At 38.5% G+C, this 19,511-nt stretch overlaps 1 protein-coding gene across 8 annotated transcripts in view; it reads right to left on the bottom strand.

Annotated features, from left to right (window-relative positions):
• Positions 1-11,370: 11,370 nt before the first annotated feature.
• RBMS3 (RNA binding motif single stranded interacting protein 3) overlaps positions 11,371-19,511 on the bottom strand; it is a 761,325-nt gene continuing 753,184 nt past the window's right edge. For all 8 annotated transcript variants that reach the window (XM_064506141.1, XM_064506140.1, XM_026098805.2 and 5 more), the window contains one exon: positions 11,371-17,490. In XM_064506141.1, the coding sequence (XP_064362211.1) occupies positions 17,484-17,490 (7 nt within the window). In that variant the 3' untranslated portion in view covers positions 11,371-17,483. The remainder of the gene's footprint in view (positions 17,491-19,511) is intronic.

A 19,511-nucleotide genomic window follows, 5' to 3' on the forward strand; every position in this document is an offset into this window, starting at 1 on the left:
CCATAAATTGTGCTAGCAAGTAAAAGTTAATAAAATGCATCATCTCTTTAATTGTGTTTATTTTAAGTAGTACTGAGTGCTGGTACTCCATGAGTATTTCAAGTATGGAAGCACGATTGCTAGAGTGGTCTCAATGAAAGGTGCCAGTTAGCTGAACTTTCTCCTCCTTCTATTGTAGGATAAGAGAGAAGAAAAGCTGGCGAGATTTGTAGGTGTCTAGCACTGGTACATTCGTACCAACAAATATGTGCCTGTAGCTACATTTATACATGCATACATATATATATATATATATATATATATATACACACACACAAATATGTACACACACACACACACACACACACACACACACACACAGTCTATGGAGTACAGTCTGTGGTGCCATCTGGTGGAAAGAAGGCAGTAGCAGCTCTACTGATACATTACCACTTTAAAAGAAGGAAGGAATAGATAAAACTCCACAAGAAGAGGGCTCTGATCCATATGATATACAGAAGCAGCAGTATTAATCAAAAAAAAAAATGCAGTTCCAGTCTGCCTTGAAAACTAAAGCTTCTCACCTTAACTTACCCAGACTGTCAAACTCATTGATGTTGATCAACAGTCACTCATGAGTTTTTGAAGCCACAAAATGCTTAAATGAGTTATGGAAAAATGTAAAGACTCCCTGGCATTTCTGACTGTCCCATCCCTCATGGTATGTCTCAGGTAGGGGACTTGAAGCCTTGCAGATTTAGTAGAAAAGTGGATATCTTCAACTTAGTGCATCTCATAGTGAACCATTTTACAGTGACTGAGTATTTACATGAATACACACTGAGTTTTTTTTTTTTTTTTTCTGATGCCCTGTCAAATTTATCTGGCGTGAAGTTTCGCTATTTCTCTCAGTAAATGCAGTTCTTGTGATGGAAGTGTGCCTCTGGACATGAATAAGGAATCACTTGTTTTAAAGATTACTTAAGAGTAGGTATTTGCCATATAGGCAAAGGAAGGCAGTTCTCGTTGTTTCTTTTGAAGAATTTGGGTTCTGTTTTTCAAAATTCCCGTTAGTTCTTGAAGGGAAAAAATATACATAAATGGACAGGTTACTTTCTAAGAGAAAGCTAGTATCTCCAAGGACAGCACTCTCACCAGAACAGATCAAGGCCCAAGGGAGTCTACACAATAAGAATAAGGTCTAGTTCTGCATCAGGCTATGGAAAACTGGGTTATCCAAGAGCAATTGTTTTACATTTATACTGAATTATTATACACTTATAACTACATATTTATAGTTATACTGAGGACTAGGGATCAGATGCAACATTGTTTATGATTTCCATGGCAGAATATTTGTTTCCATGGCAGAGTGTTACTGAAAAGCAAAGAAAGAGGCAAAATGTTCATCAGTGGGAGTTGCAATGTTAGATCTTACTCCTATTCTTTTAGTGGTAGCTTGACCTATTTCAGTTTTCTTGTTCTGAGGTGAAGATCTTGAAATGAGTCAGTTAATTGAGTGATGATATGGGATATTTCTGAAAATGCTGGAAATTTTGTCAGTGGTTCTGTGTATAACAAAGAAAATACTTTAGGCAGTGTAGACAGGTGAATAAGCACAAATTCCTGTCCGTCTACCAGTTGATAATTAGCTTCCACAGCTGACTCAGCTTCTTGTTCCTTCGTCATGCTCTCTTTACCCTTTGCCTCTTATCACTTCCCTCCTTCCTTCTCAGGCTCTTACAAGGCTCCATCCACCTTTCTGACAGCCATCAAACCACCTCAGTAAGGCAGATAGAAAGGCAGAGGGGAAGAAAGATGATATGACTAAATAGTAATCTCATCCCTGTTGAGATAAAATCCTAATCCAATGGCAGTTTGTCTTGATAAAGATGGAATAAAATCCTGGATAAGATCTTAGGACTTGGGTTATGGTTAAACCAGCTTTCTGGCCAGGAAATGAAATTTATTTCTTGCCCTCCCCAAAGTCAGTGTTGTCAAAACGTGTTCTTAAAGCTCAATCAAAAAAAAAAAAAAAAAAAAAAAAAACAGAAAAAGAAAAGAAAAAAGAGTTAAAATATGAGAGTTCTGTTTCTGCCATCACCTTATTTCTGCTAGCCTGGCTTTTTATTCTTGTGTTCCTTTGTTTCTCATTGCTTATAATATGATGGCTGAATCACAGGCTTCTCCTTGTATCCAGTGAACTCAGCAGAAAAAATCTTTTTGACTTTACTGAGTATAGAATTGTATTTACTGTCCATTGCTCTAATCTGTTAGGTTACTTTCCCTCCTGCTGTTTCTTTCCTTTATGTAAATAAACTATGACTAAAGGGAAGCTGTGCATATTGGATAATGTAGTTCTTGGAAGAGTGCAAGCTAAACAAAAGCAATGAGTATTTTTGAGAACAATTTTTGTACATTTTTAACAAAATCCTTGTTGTGGGTTTGACTGACTGGGGGTGGTTCAAATACAAATGCTCATTTTCTACAGAAAGGAAACCATTTTCCAAAAAATATATTTCTCCTTTTCTGCCTTTCTGAAATTGAGATTCCTGCTCCCCTCCCTCCCCCCATTAAGAACCTTTGGGAGCATATTCCCTTCCCCCTCACCCTCCAGTTTTGCGACCAAACTCTTTGTTTTCTGTCTAGCCTGAGAAACAATTACTGAGAGTGGGGTGTTCGTGTGTAGGACAGTTCAGCAAGTTCAGTAGTGAATGCCTAAAAGATCCTGTGATGTGCATTGTTACTATGATTAATGACTCTAATTATTGATGCGGAATTATAAATATATACAGAATCTTTCAAGAATAAATAAGCAAGCAGTGCATTCAGCTATGAGGAGTTACAGCAGAAAAATAGCAAAGATTTATAAAAAGCAAATCTTGCCAGATAAACAAACACATTAAAAAACTGTGAACATGCTCATGTTTCCTTTGTACTTCTTGGGAACGTTACCAATTCAGTATAATCGGTGGGGGACTAGGCTCTTGGTGACTGTAGGAAAACCAGAATATGGAATAGATTTGGAATTTAACACGTTAGCTGATTCATTTCCTCATAAAACCTTGAAAAATGTCATTTGAAGACAGTTTGGTTATGAGCCCTCACCTGAACTGAAGTCTGCTTGAAGAGACCAGCTAATACTAAATGGGAAGGTGTCACAGTTTCTTGGGGGGACACTTGGTTGGTTGCTTTTTAGCCTCAGTGATTTCTTTGCAGGTTCACAAAGGAGCATTATCACTCGCAGTTGCAGTGTGAATCTTTTCTCTGGGGTGCTGCTGCACATCCTCTTTCAACAATAAACTGTCTGCTCAGATGTGGTGGCAGAAACTTGGAGTGTGGGAAGTGGGGGCTGTTGGATTCAGTTATTCTGGAAAGTCTTTAGGCAATCAACAGTGAAGTATGTATACCTTGGGATATGATAATATCTGCCTTGTAAATTTAGATATCTACTTCTGACTGTGGCTAGCAGAGGGGACCCACTGTAATTTCATTTGGGGCCTGAGGGACATCCGGGGAGATATAGCAAAGAGAAAAGCCTTCAGGGTTTTGAGGATTCCATATGAAGATTATGCTTGGCCTCTGGGTCAAGCTGACTCCCCTTTCTGTGGTTTTTGGTTGTAAAAAGTGTCAGAATGTCATCTGATTTTGTGTCTAATGGAATGTATCTCTGAAGTGATTATAGCATTTCAAAATATAACATGGAAAAAGTAAGACAAAAAATCTCCAGAAAATCTCCAAACTCTGTAAGTAGACATAAAAGTGAAATCTGATATTATGAAAGAGTACAAATGAAGAAAACAAAATAGCCATCTCATATACTGACACTGCGTTAGCCAACAAGGGGGAAGGGATAAGTTCAGAAATGTTTCAAAGCATGAGGGGATATACAGTAGAATTTATTCCTCAATACCCCAAAGCCGTAACAATATACTTTCGTATGCATCACACCTTTCCTTCTGAAATCAGCCCTGGCTTTCCTGTATCCTTGCACTGCACACAAAGCCATAAACTAGGCTCCTCGACTCTTGATTTTTCTGGGCTGCTGTTTACTTGTTCCCTCTGTGGTTAAATGCTGTAAGGTTTCCCATTACATGTAGTGTTTGGTGTAGGGACTCTTTCAGTTGGCTCTCTCACACATTGTTTCTGGCTTCATTCTTAACACACCTCATAGGTATTTCCATTGCATTTTCTGAGCTTTAATTACTGAAAATGTGCCTGTGCAGTATCAACTGACACTGAAATGATTTCCTCTTTCATGTCAATTGAAAAATGAGTTCCTTTCCTTGCTCCAAACATCATTTTCATGTCAGTTATTTCATGAGCCCAGGAGCGTTTTACTAGAGCAGTCAGCTGCCACGGATGGACTCATGCCACTTTAGACTGAGCTCTGTTAGCAGTCCTGACTATTAAGCCCTGAGTTTAAAGCAATAGGGCTCGGTAGGTAGGGTGTAGGTGTAGGTATGCCAGGTATATTAAATAGATCTGCATTTGGTGGAAAGTGGTGACATTGCTGTAGGGTGCTACTGTGCAGACAAAAGGGACGATAAAGAAGGATCAGGGGCTTCTCCAGTAACATTATGGGACAGGCCCAACATGTTGCCTTGTTGCTCGCTGTGGTGAAAAGATTCCCATACTGAGGAAGAAGGTGAAACTTCAGTAATACTTAGGTCTTTCTCTGACCTCTGCACAGGGGTTCATCTTTCCTCTCTAGAGGCTTGCTTTTGTGTACTTTTTATTCTCCATAGATCACACCTATCTGCTGTGGCTGCTGTGCCAAATGACATCTATCCTGCAGCCATTTCAAATAAGAGCCCAAGTTCCCATTGGCACATAGTGGAGTAGATCAAATTATCAGCACGATTTACAGCTATGCCTTGGTACTAAGCAACTTTTATGACTGAAGGTGTTGCAGGAAGAAAGAAACAGGTTGTTGGCTGTACCATTTGCATTTTCATTCAAGCTCTGATGAAAGAGACCTACTGATTTCTAAGAGGAGCTGATGACTTTTTTTTGCAGCAATCTCAGTTTTTAGAAAAATAGCATTATAAAGTTTGTAGTAGAAAGTTCAGTAGGTCAGACCAACATTTGAAAGTTGGCCAGGTCTCTGGTTGTACCTTACTTCTCACAGTCACAAGCACTGGGACCCTGCCCCCACCACACAGCACCAGGCACCGTGACTGCTCTCCAGGGACCAAAGGAAGGATTTCTGAAGGATATTTATAATGCTACAATATATGTAGCAGAGAGGATACTCTCAGTTCAAAAAATAATTGAAGATCTGGGATGTGGTTTAAAGAAGATTACAGATAATGCTCCATAGAATCCTTCTCTCATAAAATTATCATGAATGTGTTTATACAGATGTATATGTCACTATACACAGCACAATGCGTTTTACAAAAGGCATTTTATAAATGGGCAAAATCAAGCAGAACTTTGCAGAGCACCAAAAGCAACCATCTTTCCTGCATCTGGTCATTAACTTAGTCTGCAAAAATCTTACCACGTAAATGTGAATCTTTTAAAGAGTGTAGATTCCTCTTTGTTCTTCTTCTTTTTTAATTTAGGAAATAAGCCATTTCAGGGCACAGTTCTACCTAACCCACTTCAGCAATTCACTTTAACTATTTTTTTACCTTTATTATTTTAAACCAAGTTATCTCCTGTGTGGGTTTTCTTGGAAGAGCAAATCAACTAACTAAAATACGAATGATACCAAGCAAGTCAAGAGAAACAAGTCTGAAACACTCAGCGCTCCAAAAGTCACTCTGCCTATATTTCTACGAACGTCTGTAGTCAGGTATAGCTGTGCTGATGAAATGTCTGGCCACGTGTGCTTAGGGGAAACAGGCGAGGAGTATCTGAAGGAGAAAAGATTTGGGGCTTTATTTAGTAAATCATTTATTTTGGATCACTGCAGGTATCACTACAGGGAAAAGTAATCCTTCCAGAAAATTTATGATCCTGTGTTTCTGAGTATATCATACTAGTAAAGTGAGTGCCTCTCTGGGCCACACTGGGGAAGAGACATTTGTTTTGGCCAGCTGTTGATGTCCTGCTATCTGACATTCTAGTTGCCTTGTTCCCTCACTGCCTGCACACACCTTACCCATCCATCCTCTTTCAGTCCTTTCACTTTCATCTGTGTGTAAAATTAATCAAAATTATTTGCTAATTCACTCACCAGGGCAAGCCATGCTCAGTCTTTCTTTGCTTTACTAAACTATAACTGCCTCCAAGGTGAGGCAAAATGGGGCAGAGCCTCACAAGCCCGGAAAGTTTCTCTCATGAGTTAGGGAACATCACTTCCTGCCTCTTCTTTCCGGAAAGTCTGTCTTTTTTTTCCCTTTCTTCTCCAGCTAGCTACAGCCTTTAATAGTCCTACCCAGCAGACTAACTGGTTTTCTCAGGTAAACACTCTACATGACCACAGTGAGATTTGATGCTCAGATCTCTATTTTTTTAATGAGAATTCTTTTCAAGCCTAATAAAAAAATAATATAATGAGGGAAAAAATAACCAGAGAAGTCCCAGCAGAGAATGCAGTGTGGTTATGGCTTGGCAGTCATACCTTGGGTCCTTGATGGAGGTTTTTGCTAGGTGCTGTACAGGCAAGTAGCGGAAGCCACCTCAGAAAGTTGTCACTCTGCATGCCAGACTGGATGTGCCTCGTGGATGGAGCAGATAAATGAGATGGAAGTGGATTGGGAGGAGGAGGGGGTTATAATAAAATAAACAGGAATTTAGCTGAAGAGCAGAGGGTTTTGCTTTTGCAATTCCCTGATCCTGGGTCACCATGGTTGGAAGAAATTTCTACCATCTTTTTTTTTTTTGGCAGGGGAGGGACAGAGGGGACATGCTCTCTTGTACTTTCTTTCAGGAGGGGCTGGCTAAAAGCACCGAAACATATTACAGTAATAAACGTTTCATGCAGCTGAGGCTGGCAGAAGTGGGAAGATAATTGCTGCAGCACAGGGAAGTCCTTGATGTGGAAGGAATCCCTTTTTGTTCAGGAGCCCTTCGCAGGTCTGTGCAGAAGGCAGATTTCTCTTTGGGAATAGAGACACTTGCCAGTATGTGGTGAACACTGAAGGGGTTCTCTTCAAAGGGAAAGCAAGGAGAAAATGTGCGAGTTGCAGAAAAAGTCTCTAAACTCTCCAATGCAGAAGTAAGACAAAAGAAAGGACAGTTTTATTGCTGGCTGACTGAATTAATCCTTAAAGAACTGGAACAGGTTCCCGTTTCGATTACGTGTTGGTGAGGCCCTCTTCTATAAAGACAATCCAGGTGTCAGGAGTAGTAGAGACAACCCTGTCATGACCATCCTATCTCAATTGTTGCTATGAATAACATTCATCAATATTTAGAGGGAATCGCAGGGCTTGAGAACCATTTAAATCTTATTCAGGCCTCTAACAAGGTTTTTGAACTGAAGAGGTACCTCATCCAAGCCATACAGGGTGAATCATGCACTTCAAGACGATTTTGGTGGCAGCACTTCCACCAACTGAAACTAATGGGTAACTATATTTTTCTCAACAGCAGTAGATGTTACCCCATAAGTTTCTTCTGGACAATTCCTAGAAAAAAACAGGATTGGATATTCTCCAATAGCTGTCATTTGCAAACAGCTCTTTACATCCCAAACCCCTCATAGTACAGCCAAAATGTAAAAAGGGAAATAGATTTTGGAAAGCAATTCTCAAACTCTGCGTTACAGCCAACTATTGCTGTGAGAAGTAAGCAGTAATGCTGAGGCCCACTGTATTCAGCTGTGCCTAAAGGTCTAGCAGAAATATAAATTGCTTAATGGATTAAGCGGATCATTTTTCCTTCACCTCATAAGCCTTGCAGAGCATGTCTCTCTTCTGTATTCTCACAGTACCCAGTGGAGACTGGGGTCTCTGGGTGTTATGCCAGCAAATATTTATTTGCTCATTTGGAAGCATGCATAGGACATAATACCTAAGAGACAAAGATAAGAAACAAAGAAAATAAACTGCAAAGAAAGAAGGAATCTTTTTTTTTTAAGTGGTAACTTTCTGAACCTCTTGAAGACTCACCTGTTCAGCAAGAAACCCAGTCCATCAGGATGCTCATTAAGAAGATGAGAGTTCACTGCAGGAATTTGCAGCACAAACTGAGAAAGGAAGCATTGGATCAGAGCTGCACTTCTCCAGATGGCATGTTCAATTCTGTTCGCTGTGCCATGAGTGTTAAGGCTCAGGTGAGTGTCTGAACAGCTAGGAACAGGGAGACATGCATATGTTTAGTATGCCAATGGCCACATACTGCATCCGAGAAAGCATATATGCAATTCTAATTCCATTGGATGGATGTGCACATATACCATGTAAGAAAAAGAGAGAATGAGGGAAGTTTTAAAGAACTCTGTTCTTTATTGCTTTACCTTCCTCCAAACAAACAAAAAAAACTTTGCTTGCTTTTCTCCAGCTAATGATTGTTCTGTCTTGGTATTAAACTGATGAGAACTGTCTATTCCTCCACTTCTGCCTCCTCCTCCACACTAAAAAGAGAGTTAAAGGTGGCCGAACATCTCTTTCTCATGTCACCAAGATTAACTAGAAAATAACCAGATTATGTATGGAAAGAGAGGCGGAACCGGAGTTCCACTATAGAGTATTTCGTATGAGACAGGCACTGAGCAGTAGTTGTTCTACCTGAGGAAGAGAGTATCCTGTTGGGCTGCTGTGTGGCATAACACAACTATTAATAGGGAGGAAATGATTTCTGAATGAAAAAGAATGGAATTAGATCCCACAGGAATGAATGCTGCCAACTGAAAAGCAGGTAGGCTCCTTGAATGTCAGTGTGTCAATGACTGCATATCACACAGGATAGGGAATATAGTGTCTGGTAACAAACAGTGAAATAAGTAATAGGTGTAAATCATGCTTCCTCAGACATTTCTGTTTTTCAGCAGTATTGCTATACAGCAAAGCCTAAGGCCTCAGTTAGCCACATTATAAACCCACACCTGCTCAACTTTAAAAAACAGCCACATCATTTTAACTAGATCAGCTTTCAATTCCTCTATTTAAAGTGACGCACATATCTAGTAGATATTTAGTCATTATATACCTGTGCAAGATAAACCAGTGAAAGTGAGTATGCTTTTGTCAGGGGTTTGTACCCACAATTTTTTAAAGGAGAGAATTGGTTTGGTAATAGCATCTTTCCGCAAAAGTGAGATTTTTTTCAGAAACATTGTGACATAGGAGCACAAACCCTGCTCACTGTGTCTGTATTGCTCTGAATGGACAGGCTCTGGAATGGCTCTAAGAGCTGCATTTCCTGCCTGCTTCCCATCAACATGACTGCCTGCAAGCGGCCTGCTGCAGCCTGCCTGGCTGCCTGTGCTGGGCAGCACGTTACCCGCCAGGCAGGCAGGCTTGCTATCTGCCTGGCCAAATCATCCTGTGTTCACTGCAGCCTCAGGACTGCTTCTGCCAGACATCAGTTATCACTGGGGCTTGTGCTCTGCTAAGTCATATGGAGGTTTTTTTAATAGCATACAGTCTTTTCTTGAAGACAAGACTGACAAAAATAGGGCAAGGAACCCAGAGAAGTGTGACAGCAAGTTTACCAACAGTCAGGCATATAGTTAGGTTTATATCTTGGTTTGCCGCTTTGATAGTGGCAGTCCCGTCTGGTCCTGAACCTTCACTTCTGTGTTTGCTGACCATTAGCAGCATGAGACCTTGGCCTACATTTGCAATCTCTGATCACTGGAAATAATACAAATAGAAATAAAATGTACTTAAATATGGTGAGGGTGGAAGTATTCTCAGTTTATTCTGCAGCAAATGCGAAAGTGCAGCTGTTTTTTTTTTATTCTTCCTGCACCTGAACTCTCAGGTGGTGACAAGCAGGCCATATGGCTTTTTCCTCATGTAAATCATGGACTTTCATTGCAGACACAGACCACTGATAAACATAACTGCCTGCCTCTGGCAGCAACATACATCACATATTACCATTTGTCCTTGTTATTTTATTTGTTTAGTATAGATGGGGGGCTTAATGATAAAGACAATCATATAATTTCCCAATTAACTTTTTTTTCTGAGGATGGTGGTAGGGATCAGGAGAATGAGATGAGAAAGCTTTCTTACCTGCACTTCTGTGGAAGATGATGCAAAAGCCCCTTAGCCTGGTTCCATGTGCACACAGCCTGCTTCTGAGAAACAAACCCAAAAAACACTAGTGCCATAGTTGTTAGTGATACCTTTGTTAATAGAATCTGAAGTGCAATGATCTTGGAAATAGAGCGGTCTTAGAAGTGACAAATTGGAACCTGAATGCCAGAGCATCAGGTATAGACCGCATTGGCGCCACCTGCATTGACATGGATGAAGTGGCCCGCTTTCACTGCTCTCCCCAGTGTCCTCAGGTACCAGTCAGAGTGACGGGCAGGCTGTAGCTCCTGTTTCCTGCCTTTCTTCTCTCACCCTCATCATGACCAGCAGCAATGCACATTTCAGCATAGGCTGTTAAAAAAACCTCCTTGACTGCCTTCCTTCTCCCATTCCTCCATCTTCCAAAGATTTCTTTGGGTTTCCCTGATTAGGCAGAAGGGAGTGATAACCTCTCCCAAGGATATTTCATTGGGCAGAAAGAATGAAAGGGAAAGTGTACAGACAAACCCACAAAACACAAGAAGTGCTGAAGGAGACAGTCATGATCCTAGTAGTCTGGGAAAAGAGAAGCACTCAGTGATTTCCAGCTTTTGAGTAAAGCATTTGGCTGGGGAGAATTAGTGGAAGCTTCCTGCCCACCCTCGCCTTCATCACAAACTGTCCTCATGGGCAGAAACAACACACAAGTGTCGCCGGCCGAAGCAGCCATGGGGAAGCAGCCATGGGAAACATCAAATAGTTTCTCTCATTCCCCATGAGATGTGGCTGAGGAGCCATTTTGCTTTCCAGTTCCCTTTCAAGATGAAGTATGGCTTGCACTACACTGCCTAGGCAGTCCTTATTCTGTGAATAAGGGTATTCTGTCTGTCTTCCATGCGGCAACTTTTGGACTGAAGTCACTCTTTAAAATAAGCCCCAGAAACAAATTCTTCTAGCTGGTGAGCAAAGCTGACAACCCAGACAGTAGATACCCATTAGTATTAAACACTCAGTCTTAGTGTGAGAGAAACTTTCTACTTTATTTCACCTTCTAACGTGTGGGTGATTGTGCTGTTGACAGGGCAGTGGAGCCATCCTGTCTCTCCAATTCTTTAATGCCCTTTGGTGGAGACGTGGAGGAGGCAGACTTTGCTGAAAATCCTTTCTGGTCCCTCTGTGCTCAACACAAGTGCCATGGCATTGAGAAGCCGCTGCAGGAAGGTTTCACAAGAACACAGAGTCACCCAGCTCTTTTCTTTATTTTTTTTATTGAAAGCTTCATCAAAGAAAACAAAAGTTTAAACCTAACATCCACTGATCTACAGAAAGCCCCAGGAGTCGGAAAATGGCAGCTATTAGGATTGTGATACAAATGGAAAACATCAAAAAAAAATCATAGCAGTACAGATCTTTCAAAGACATTCTGAGACATCAGTACACAGATGCCCATATAAATAAGATTCATAATTTAATGTATGACAGAGGTTCTGTATTCTACATTTTGGCTACAGTGAGGTCTGTAAGGGCTTTAAAGAACCTCTGTCCCATTTGTATGATGCATGTTTTCTTGATAGGAAGTTCATCTGCCTTCAAATCTGCTTTGATTTTTCTTACAGACAGAATCTGTTCATTCTCCTTGAAATAGGAAAACAATTAAAAGTTCCTATATGAATTCTGTATGCTTCCTGGTTTTACATACAATTGTTTTGCCTCCAAAAGATAGCAGAATTTTCTTCCACTCTGGAATACAGCATATTTAATAATACTTTAGTTACATAAACATCATGTTCTCATCTCTAGGCTGCATTTTGGGGCTTTTAAAAATATAACTGACTGTAAATTCCACCAAATTCATAAAATTATTATCCAAGAGAAAGACACTTAAAGGCAGAGAATTAATGTCTGGCAGATACTTTCTTAAGGACAATAGATCCAGATCTTGGAAGGTGCTTATACCTTGCAGGATTTAGCCCTGCAAGAAAAAAAGGATCTGTGAACCTGACATAGGCTGACTTTTTTCACTTCATTACACATTTTTATTAAGGTTGAAAGAACTCAACTGTCACTGGTGGGGAATTAAATCCAGAAGAACTGAAAGAAAAGCAAGATTTTTTCTCATCACGGAAAGCAAAACCAAAACTGAGATTTTTGGGGTTTTTTTTGACAGCTTTTATCTCATAGTTTTCTGTTTAATTTTAACAAAGAACATATTGATAAAGGAGAAAAGAAAAGGTCTCTTCTGCCTGCTTTGAGGCACAAAGGTGAATAAATCTCTGGGGTACATACAACATTCTAGTCTATTTGAGTGACAGGAGCAACACAGAAAGTTGGTGCTTCTTTAAGGGGAAAATAACTCTCCTTACACTGTATCTTTGTTGCTTGCTGAGATTCTAGAAATCTGCTCCACTGAAGGAGAGGAGAAGTCTGCTGCTCACTCATCCCTCCTGAGAAAGTATGCATGCATGATTGTGTGTATGCATATTAGAAATGAAAGGAATCATCATTATTAGAGACAAATGTCATTAAACAGAAAATACTAATATACCACATGTCAGCATGTTTTTGTTGTTTTCTGTTGCATTTCCATCACACCGTGACTGGTTTTCTTGGTTCACATGGCCTACCTAGAAGGACTGGCAAAATCCCTTACCCTAGGGCACTTCTTTTATATCAGGACCAATTTCATGTTAAATAAAGTTTTGAAAGGAAATGTTGACCCTGTCTGTATCAAACATGACTATCTTCAACTAACACATGTGGTCTCATCACTAAAAATGGATTGATTCATTACTTTAAGCACATTATCACTCTTTAGCATGACTCTTACTATAGGTAGAGTTCAGCCAGTCTGCCTAAACCTGCTTCACTCATGTCAACCTCAGCATTAAAATGAAGTGGCATGAGAGGCACCATCAAGCTTAAAATTATGAAGCAAGGCAATTTGTTAAACACAGTATCAGTCTCATCCTTCAGTACCATAAGCAACATAATATAGATCCAAATACTATGACATATTAAAAATAAACTTTATTACAATGCAGGCTTCCTCAAATTTGCTGAGTTTTGGTACACATACATACATAAATAATACCCTTCATTTGCTTTTTACTTGTGTAAAAATCCATTTGAATGCTTAAGCCCATTGCCCATTGCAAGTTTAAGCCCTCACTTCCCTAATCACCAGCTTTTATCTTCCACAGCTGGGCATGCATCCACAGCAGAAGATAATACAATGCAATGCAATTGCTCTTAAATATGCCTCATTCTGCATTATGCTGGATTTCTTGACCAACACAACCAAGGCAGTCTCTTGGTAAACAGAACCATACAAGTAAGCACAAGCTAGGGACATTTCAAGAGTCTGTTTCACTGGAAGGCAATAGGAGGACATTCACAATTTGAGGCCTAACTGTCACAGGTGAAAAGTGCTTACAAAACCAGCAGCAGAGCCAGATAGGAAGAGAGTCCCTCAGCAGTCTCCCTGGGAACAGCGAGACTTTTTCAGTGCCCTGATCTACACTCTGGTCAGCACCTGCTAATACAATGCATTGTTCTCTCTTCAGTTCCACTTTTCAGTTCAGTATCCATTTTTTTCTCAGCTGTTAAGTGATGAGCCCAGGTATTTGAAATTTTCTAGCCATCATTCATATTTTTCTGACACCCCTCCTATATTTATTCTTTAAGGTAAAAACAAAAATACCAAGCCTGAACATCCAGATTTGACTATTTACAAGAATTCAGGTGTGATGGAAAGTACATACGCAGTTCAGCTTATGGATTTGATGTTACTTCTAGACCGCTGGGCCAGGCACCATTGCCTTATAGACTTCTAGAGTTGCTTCTGCAACCTTTCAGGAACCCTCCTGATATTTAAAGCTAAATTGGCAAGACATAGATATTGACTTTATAAATTCAGGTCTTCAAAAAAGGGAAAAAAAAGAAATTCAAACAAATAATAATAAAAAACTTCAAAAAAATCTAATTAGCCAGAACATAAAGAAAACCAGTTTTAGATTTCAGAAGCCACCAAGTATCCCTGTCTTATGACAACACCCATGCAGCAAGCGTGCTGCACTTAAGCTGTTCTCATTTTTCTCATCTTTAAGTTTTACAGATAAGTTCCTGCTTTCTGAGCATTTTGTATGTTCCAAATAAGCTTTTTCTTACCTTATGATATATGACTGCTTATACTCAAGGCTCATATTGTTAATAATTCATACACTTTCAAGTACCAATTCATTGTTTTTTGAAATCAGTAAGATCATCAATTGTATTTAAGGGATCCATTTTCTTTCCTCTTCCTCATCTTCTTCTTCCTTTATTTCTTTGTTTCTTTTGATTTTAAACACTATTAATCATTATAGCATGGCAAAAAAATTGAACAATTCTAACACAGAATGCACTTGACACACTTTAAAGTGACAGGCATCATGATACCGTGTTTCCTGTCTGGCTTAATAAAAAAACACTGAGATTGTTTAACTTTATTTGCTGAAAAAAATAACAAAAATGTTTCTGAATGTATAAATAAAGCAGCAGAGTTCTGAATAGAAACAAGAAGGTACCTCAGCATATTCATCAGCCACATGGTAGCTACCTTGTAGCCTCATTGTTGATAGTAAATGAGACTTTTTGTGTCACATTAGAACTAATACAGAAACAAAATGTGTTTATTTCATATTTAGGTGAATTGTGCCTGGGGTTATCTCTATTGGTACAAAGAATTCAGAGAGAGACAGAAAGAGAGTGTTTGTAGGAAGGAAGAAAATAAGGCTTGATTGACTTTTTCTCCCATATGCCCTCCAAAGAAAGAGGGAATCTTTACCAAGGACAAAACTAAGTGCCACTCTCAAAAAGCAATGAGTAATGAGACAGCATGTGAAACAGAAAGAAAAATATATATTTTTTTCTAAATTAAAAACATGTTGTGAATGTTGTTCTTTTACTTTGGCATCATCTGTTTTTCAGAAGTGACGAATCTCAACAACTACTTTGGAAAAAGCAGCAGTTTTACCACTTCTGAAAATCAGGCCCTCTTCCTACAGTGAATAACCACTTAAGCCCCCACTTCTCTCTTTTATACGTTGCATATCTAGCAGCCATTTACTTGGGAACCCCCTCCCCCCACCCCATGTTAAAAAATATGGTCCTGTTTTATCAATTTAAAAAAATAATTGTGTTTTTTTTCCCCCTAAAAGTCAGGTTAAGGAAACACAGATCTCTTTTTAGAATTGGGTAGCTGAATCAGATTGATCCAATATATATATGTTTTAATTTATTTATTTTTAATGGATACCCTGTCTCTAATGCACCACAATAAATGTGATGAAGCTTCCTCTCTCTTCGGGATGGAGGAAAGTTTAAAGGTGTTTGGTTTAATTTTTATATATAGATATGTATGTATGTATGTATATATTTAAATGCTGCTTCTCTTCTGCCTCCTTAAGGAAAAAAAATCATCTTTTGACTTGCTTCTCACCTTTTGTGTTTGCTTGTGTGTTTGGAAAAAGTAAGGATTATAATCAGGATTTCTCTGTGGAAAATAACTGTCACTCCTAAAAAGGGTTTTGGTGGTTTCAATTTAGTTAGTGTCTTTTTGCCTAATTAGTGATTGTCAGCCAACATATTAAGACAACAGAAATCATAGCAGAGAAGAATCATTTTTAACTTCCCGCCTGCATGACAATACTATCCTAAGTCATTTTCAACATTTCTGCTTGTGCAGGAGAGCTAAATTGAAAACAAAGATCAAGGTTGCTTTCTGTCGCATCTAACTGGCAATTCAAATGCATCACTGAAAAACAAATGCAGAATTAAGGTGGCTATGCATGCTGGACGATGACAAAGACTGAGGTGAAGAAATGAATCTGCGGTATGTTGGAATTCAGAAGGAAGACTGTTGTTTCAGTAGAAATACCAAAGATCAGGCAATTTAACAGAAAAACTCATCAACATTAAAGCCCATCTGGATAGGTTATTTGGTAACCCACTCCCCTTTGCTTTGCGATGTTCTCCAAAGCACACCATCAACAAGCTTCTAGTACCAACTATTCTGAAATTTCCACTATAAACATGCAGTATGTAAAACACCAGTGGAAGATAGTTTAAACAAACAAGAAAGTAAGAACTGGTCCGGCCATGTAGGTCAAATAAAGATAAAAAAAGAAAAAAACTTCTATCTTCTGGACTGCGTTAGGGTGTCACTTCATCTTTGGTATAAAATAGGCCATCCATAGGCTGCATTTGTTCACAACTAGGAAAGACTACAGAAATTGTCAACAATTTCTTCTATCTATTGCTTTTTTTGCACTTTTTTGACCATAAGCTCCTATCTACTTAAGTTTTTTTAATGCTCTTAAGCTAGGTTTTTGCAATGTGACAAGCAAAGCAGACTAAAAACTTCTTAAAGCTCATAAAAAAGACTGCAGATAAAAAGCACTAATGCTTTTGCTAGCGATCACGCTTTGTAAATAAAAAAATCTGCATTCTGCAAGAAAAAAAACCCTGCATTCTCTATAATGCAGCAAGTTTTTTTCTCAATTCAATAACTTTACTGTAAAATGCTTTAGCCTTCTAGAATTTTTTCTGTCAACACTTAAGACAAAGTTCATAAAAGTCCCAGCATTTTTCCAATCCTTTCAGTTGCCACAGTTCCTTTATCATCAACTTTTCTTCAAAAGAAGAAAATCATTTTCTTTTAAACTGTACAGTTTATTTTTTGTTCACCCCAAAAACTCAGTCTATTAAACTTCTGCACCAGCACCGGTGTGAGCAGTTTCAATTCATTCTCGGGTTTTCTAACAAGACGTTGACAGCTTGCCTTGAGAGCTTTTGACGTCCTTAAAATTAAGGCAATTAAGATTCAAGATAAACCTTACCTAAATATTTCTTTAAAAAAAAAAAAGAACAAAAAACCCAAAAAACCAAAAAACCCACTCTAGATTTAAAACAAGAAGAAAAATGAGAGAAAAAGAGTAGCTTAATTTTTGAGGAAGACAATTGGTTTCCATCTCAACTTGCTCCCTCTTTGACATCATCAGTTTTTCTGTTTAAAAAAAAAAATCTAGCTACACCTCCAGGTAAATTCTGAATTCAAATGTTCATCCAGATGAAATGTCAACCCAGCATTTTTCCTCTGGGTTTTTCCTTTAGTTAAAAAAAAATTATAGCAAAAATAAAACTGTCAGACTACATGACGGAACCATTTGCACAGCACATAAAAACACCGTTTTGTTTTCGTTGGGAAAGGTAGAAAAAAAAAAGCATTCATTTGACGCCTGTGCAAACTGGAAGCCAACTTCTTGTTCAGTGAAGTTTCTCCATTCAAGGCAAAGATTTCAGACCGACATTCTTCAGTCCTGTTTATTGTCTGTAAAAACAATTGAATTAAAGTGGTCATTAAGTCAAAACAACTTTGAAATAGGCTCCTCTCCTTTTTTTCCACCCAATTCCCTTTAAAACTTATCCAAGCTAAACTAACTTTGCAGCTGTTTAAATATGATACCAGCACTAAGCTGAAAATAGGCAGAAATGGGGAACTCCTGCTTTGGAGACGTTAACACATCCTAAGCAGATGAATTTACTCTTGTTAATACCATGCTTAATGGGCAATCTAACTAACTGAAATGAGATGAATACGTGGCTTAACACTGTGTAAATATTTCAAGAGTAATACAATAAGAGAGCGAATATTTTCATAATATTAAGTGGCACTATTTATTTTGGATACTAATAATAAAATGAAGGATAAAATTACAATAAAAGGATACATCCAATTTGCTAATAAGAACACATTTTTTGATGGCAAGAACAGTTGGACTGTGGAGCAGTTTGCTTAATGAGCCAGTTATGGCTAACTCCATAAAAACATTCAAGATTATATTAATTACAAAATATTATTTTTTGAATATACAATGTCAAATAGTTCTAAATTTAGCACAGAGAAGAAGCTAGACTATCAGCTTCTTTGAGATAACTCTCATTTTGTGTTCTTGAGGTTTTAATGAAATTTAGCAGTGTGTCACATAAAACTTGTCTTAGCAAGACTGTATGAGATCTCTGGGGAGAGAGAGAGATCCTACTTATAAATACTATTTAATACTGTTTTATGTATAAGGCTATCAGGAAAGGTTAGCTATTGCTTCTCCTGCAGTTCTCAAACTTGCGTGTTTTGAGAAAAACACATTTAAAAAAAATCCTCTTCCAACTCATGCTCAACACAAGAAAAGCTGGCACTTTTCCTTTAATGTAAACATTAAAGCATTTGCTTTTCTTATTTTTAGATTTATTTTAATATGAGGAGTTAAATTGTGAAGAATCTTGATGGCATAAAGCATTTACCACAGAACTATTTCTCCAGAATGGTGAACACAAAACTAACTTCAATTTTAAATATTAAATTTGCCAAAGAACTTTTTCATTGCACGAAGCATTACAATTAGTATTTTGAACCTAGCAACAGATTTATATGGAAGCAAGATTTATGTATTTTCTTACCGTTTTCTAAAGCAGTTTTCTACGCATAACTTTCAGTAGGACTACTCAAACTGGACTGCTCACCTCCCGAGATTTTACTGCCCCTCAGAGTATAGTGGGCACCAAACACATGAAAGACTGTTTCCATCAGAGGGTCACAGCACACGTTCTTTAACAGGGCATTGAGTTTGTCCACAAAAGGCTCCAGAAAAACTTAATTCTTCCCACATTTAAAAGCAGAGCACTCTGTCCAGCAGACAGTTTTGTTTAGGGGTGAGGGAGTGGAATTTCCAGGAGGAAAGAGCTCCATTTAACTCCACTTTAAAGATTGCACACACTTTTATGTGTAAAATTAAAGATCTGCAAGGGAGAGAGGCATTGTGGAGTCAAAATAATTGAGGCAATTTCCTCACACAGTCCTCTGCTCAGAAACAGAGGACTGTTTCTGCTAGATTGCTCCACTTCTAGCAGTCAGATGTTTGATCCAAAATATCATTTCTGACCATCCCTGGGTGGGATCCGCCATCACAGCAGCCAGCATATTAAATAAAAGAATGTGTACGCTGACTAAAAAAGTGGATTTTTTTTTTAAATTTTGTGGTTTATTTTTACATACACAGGGAGAACAAAATCCTTATACCACCCAGGTCATTCTGAGTAGTTCCCCCTCCTTTGTTGCCTGAAATTTCATGATTGTAGCAAGGAAAATAAATGTAGTTGAATACACTGTTATAACTTGTCTCCTGCCTGATTAACTCTTATGAAACTATTTTACAGTCTGTCCTTTCCTTTGCCTATATATGATAAAATCATTGTCTGGTCATGTTAATGATTTCCTCTGTATTGCTTTGAAAATAGCTGTTGTATATTGGGCATGGTGCTTTCTATTGATAAATGTGCTCTTAGGAAGAGCAG

Source organism: Dromaius novaehollandiae, chromosome 2 (assembly GCF_036370855.1).
Source record: "Dromaius novaehollandiae isolate bDroNov1 chromosome 2, bDroNov1.hap1, whole genome shotgun sequence".
In the NCBI taxonomy this organism is placed as follows: Eukaryota; Metazoa; Chordata; class Aves; order Casuariiformes; family Dromaiidae; genus Dromaius; species Dromaius novaehollandiae.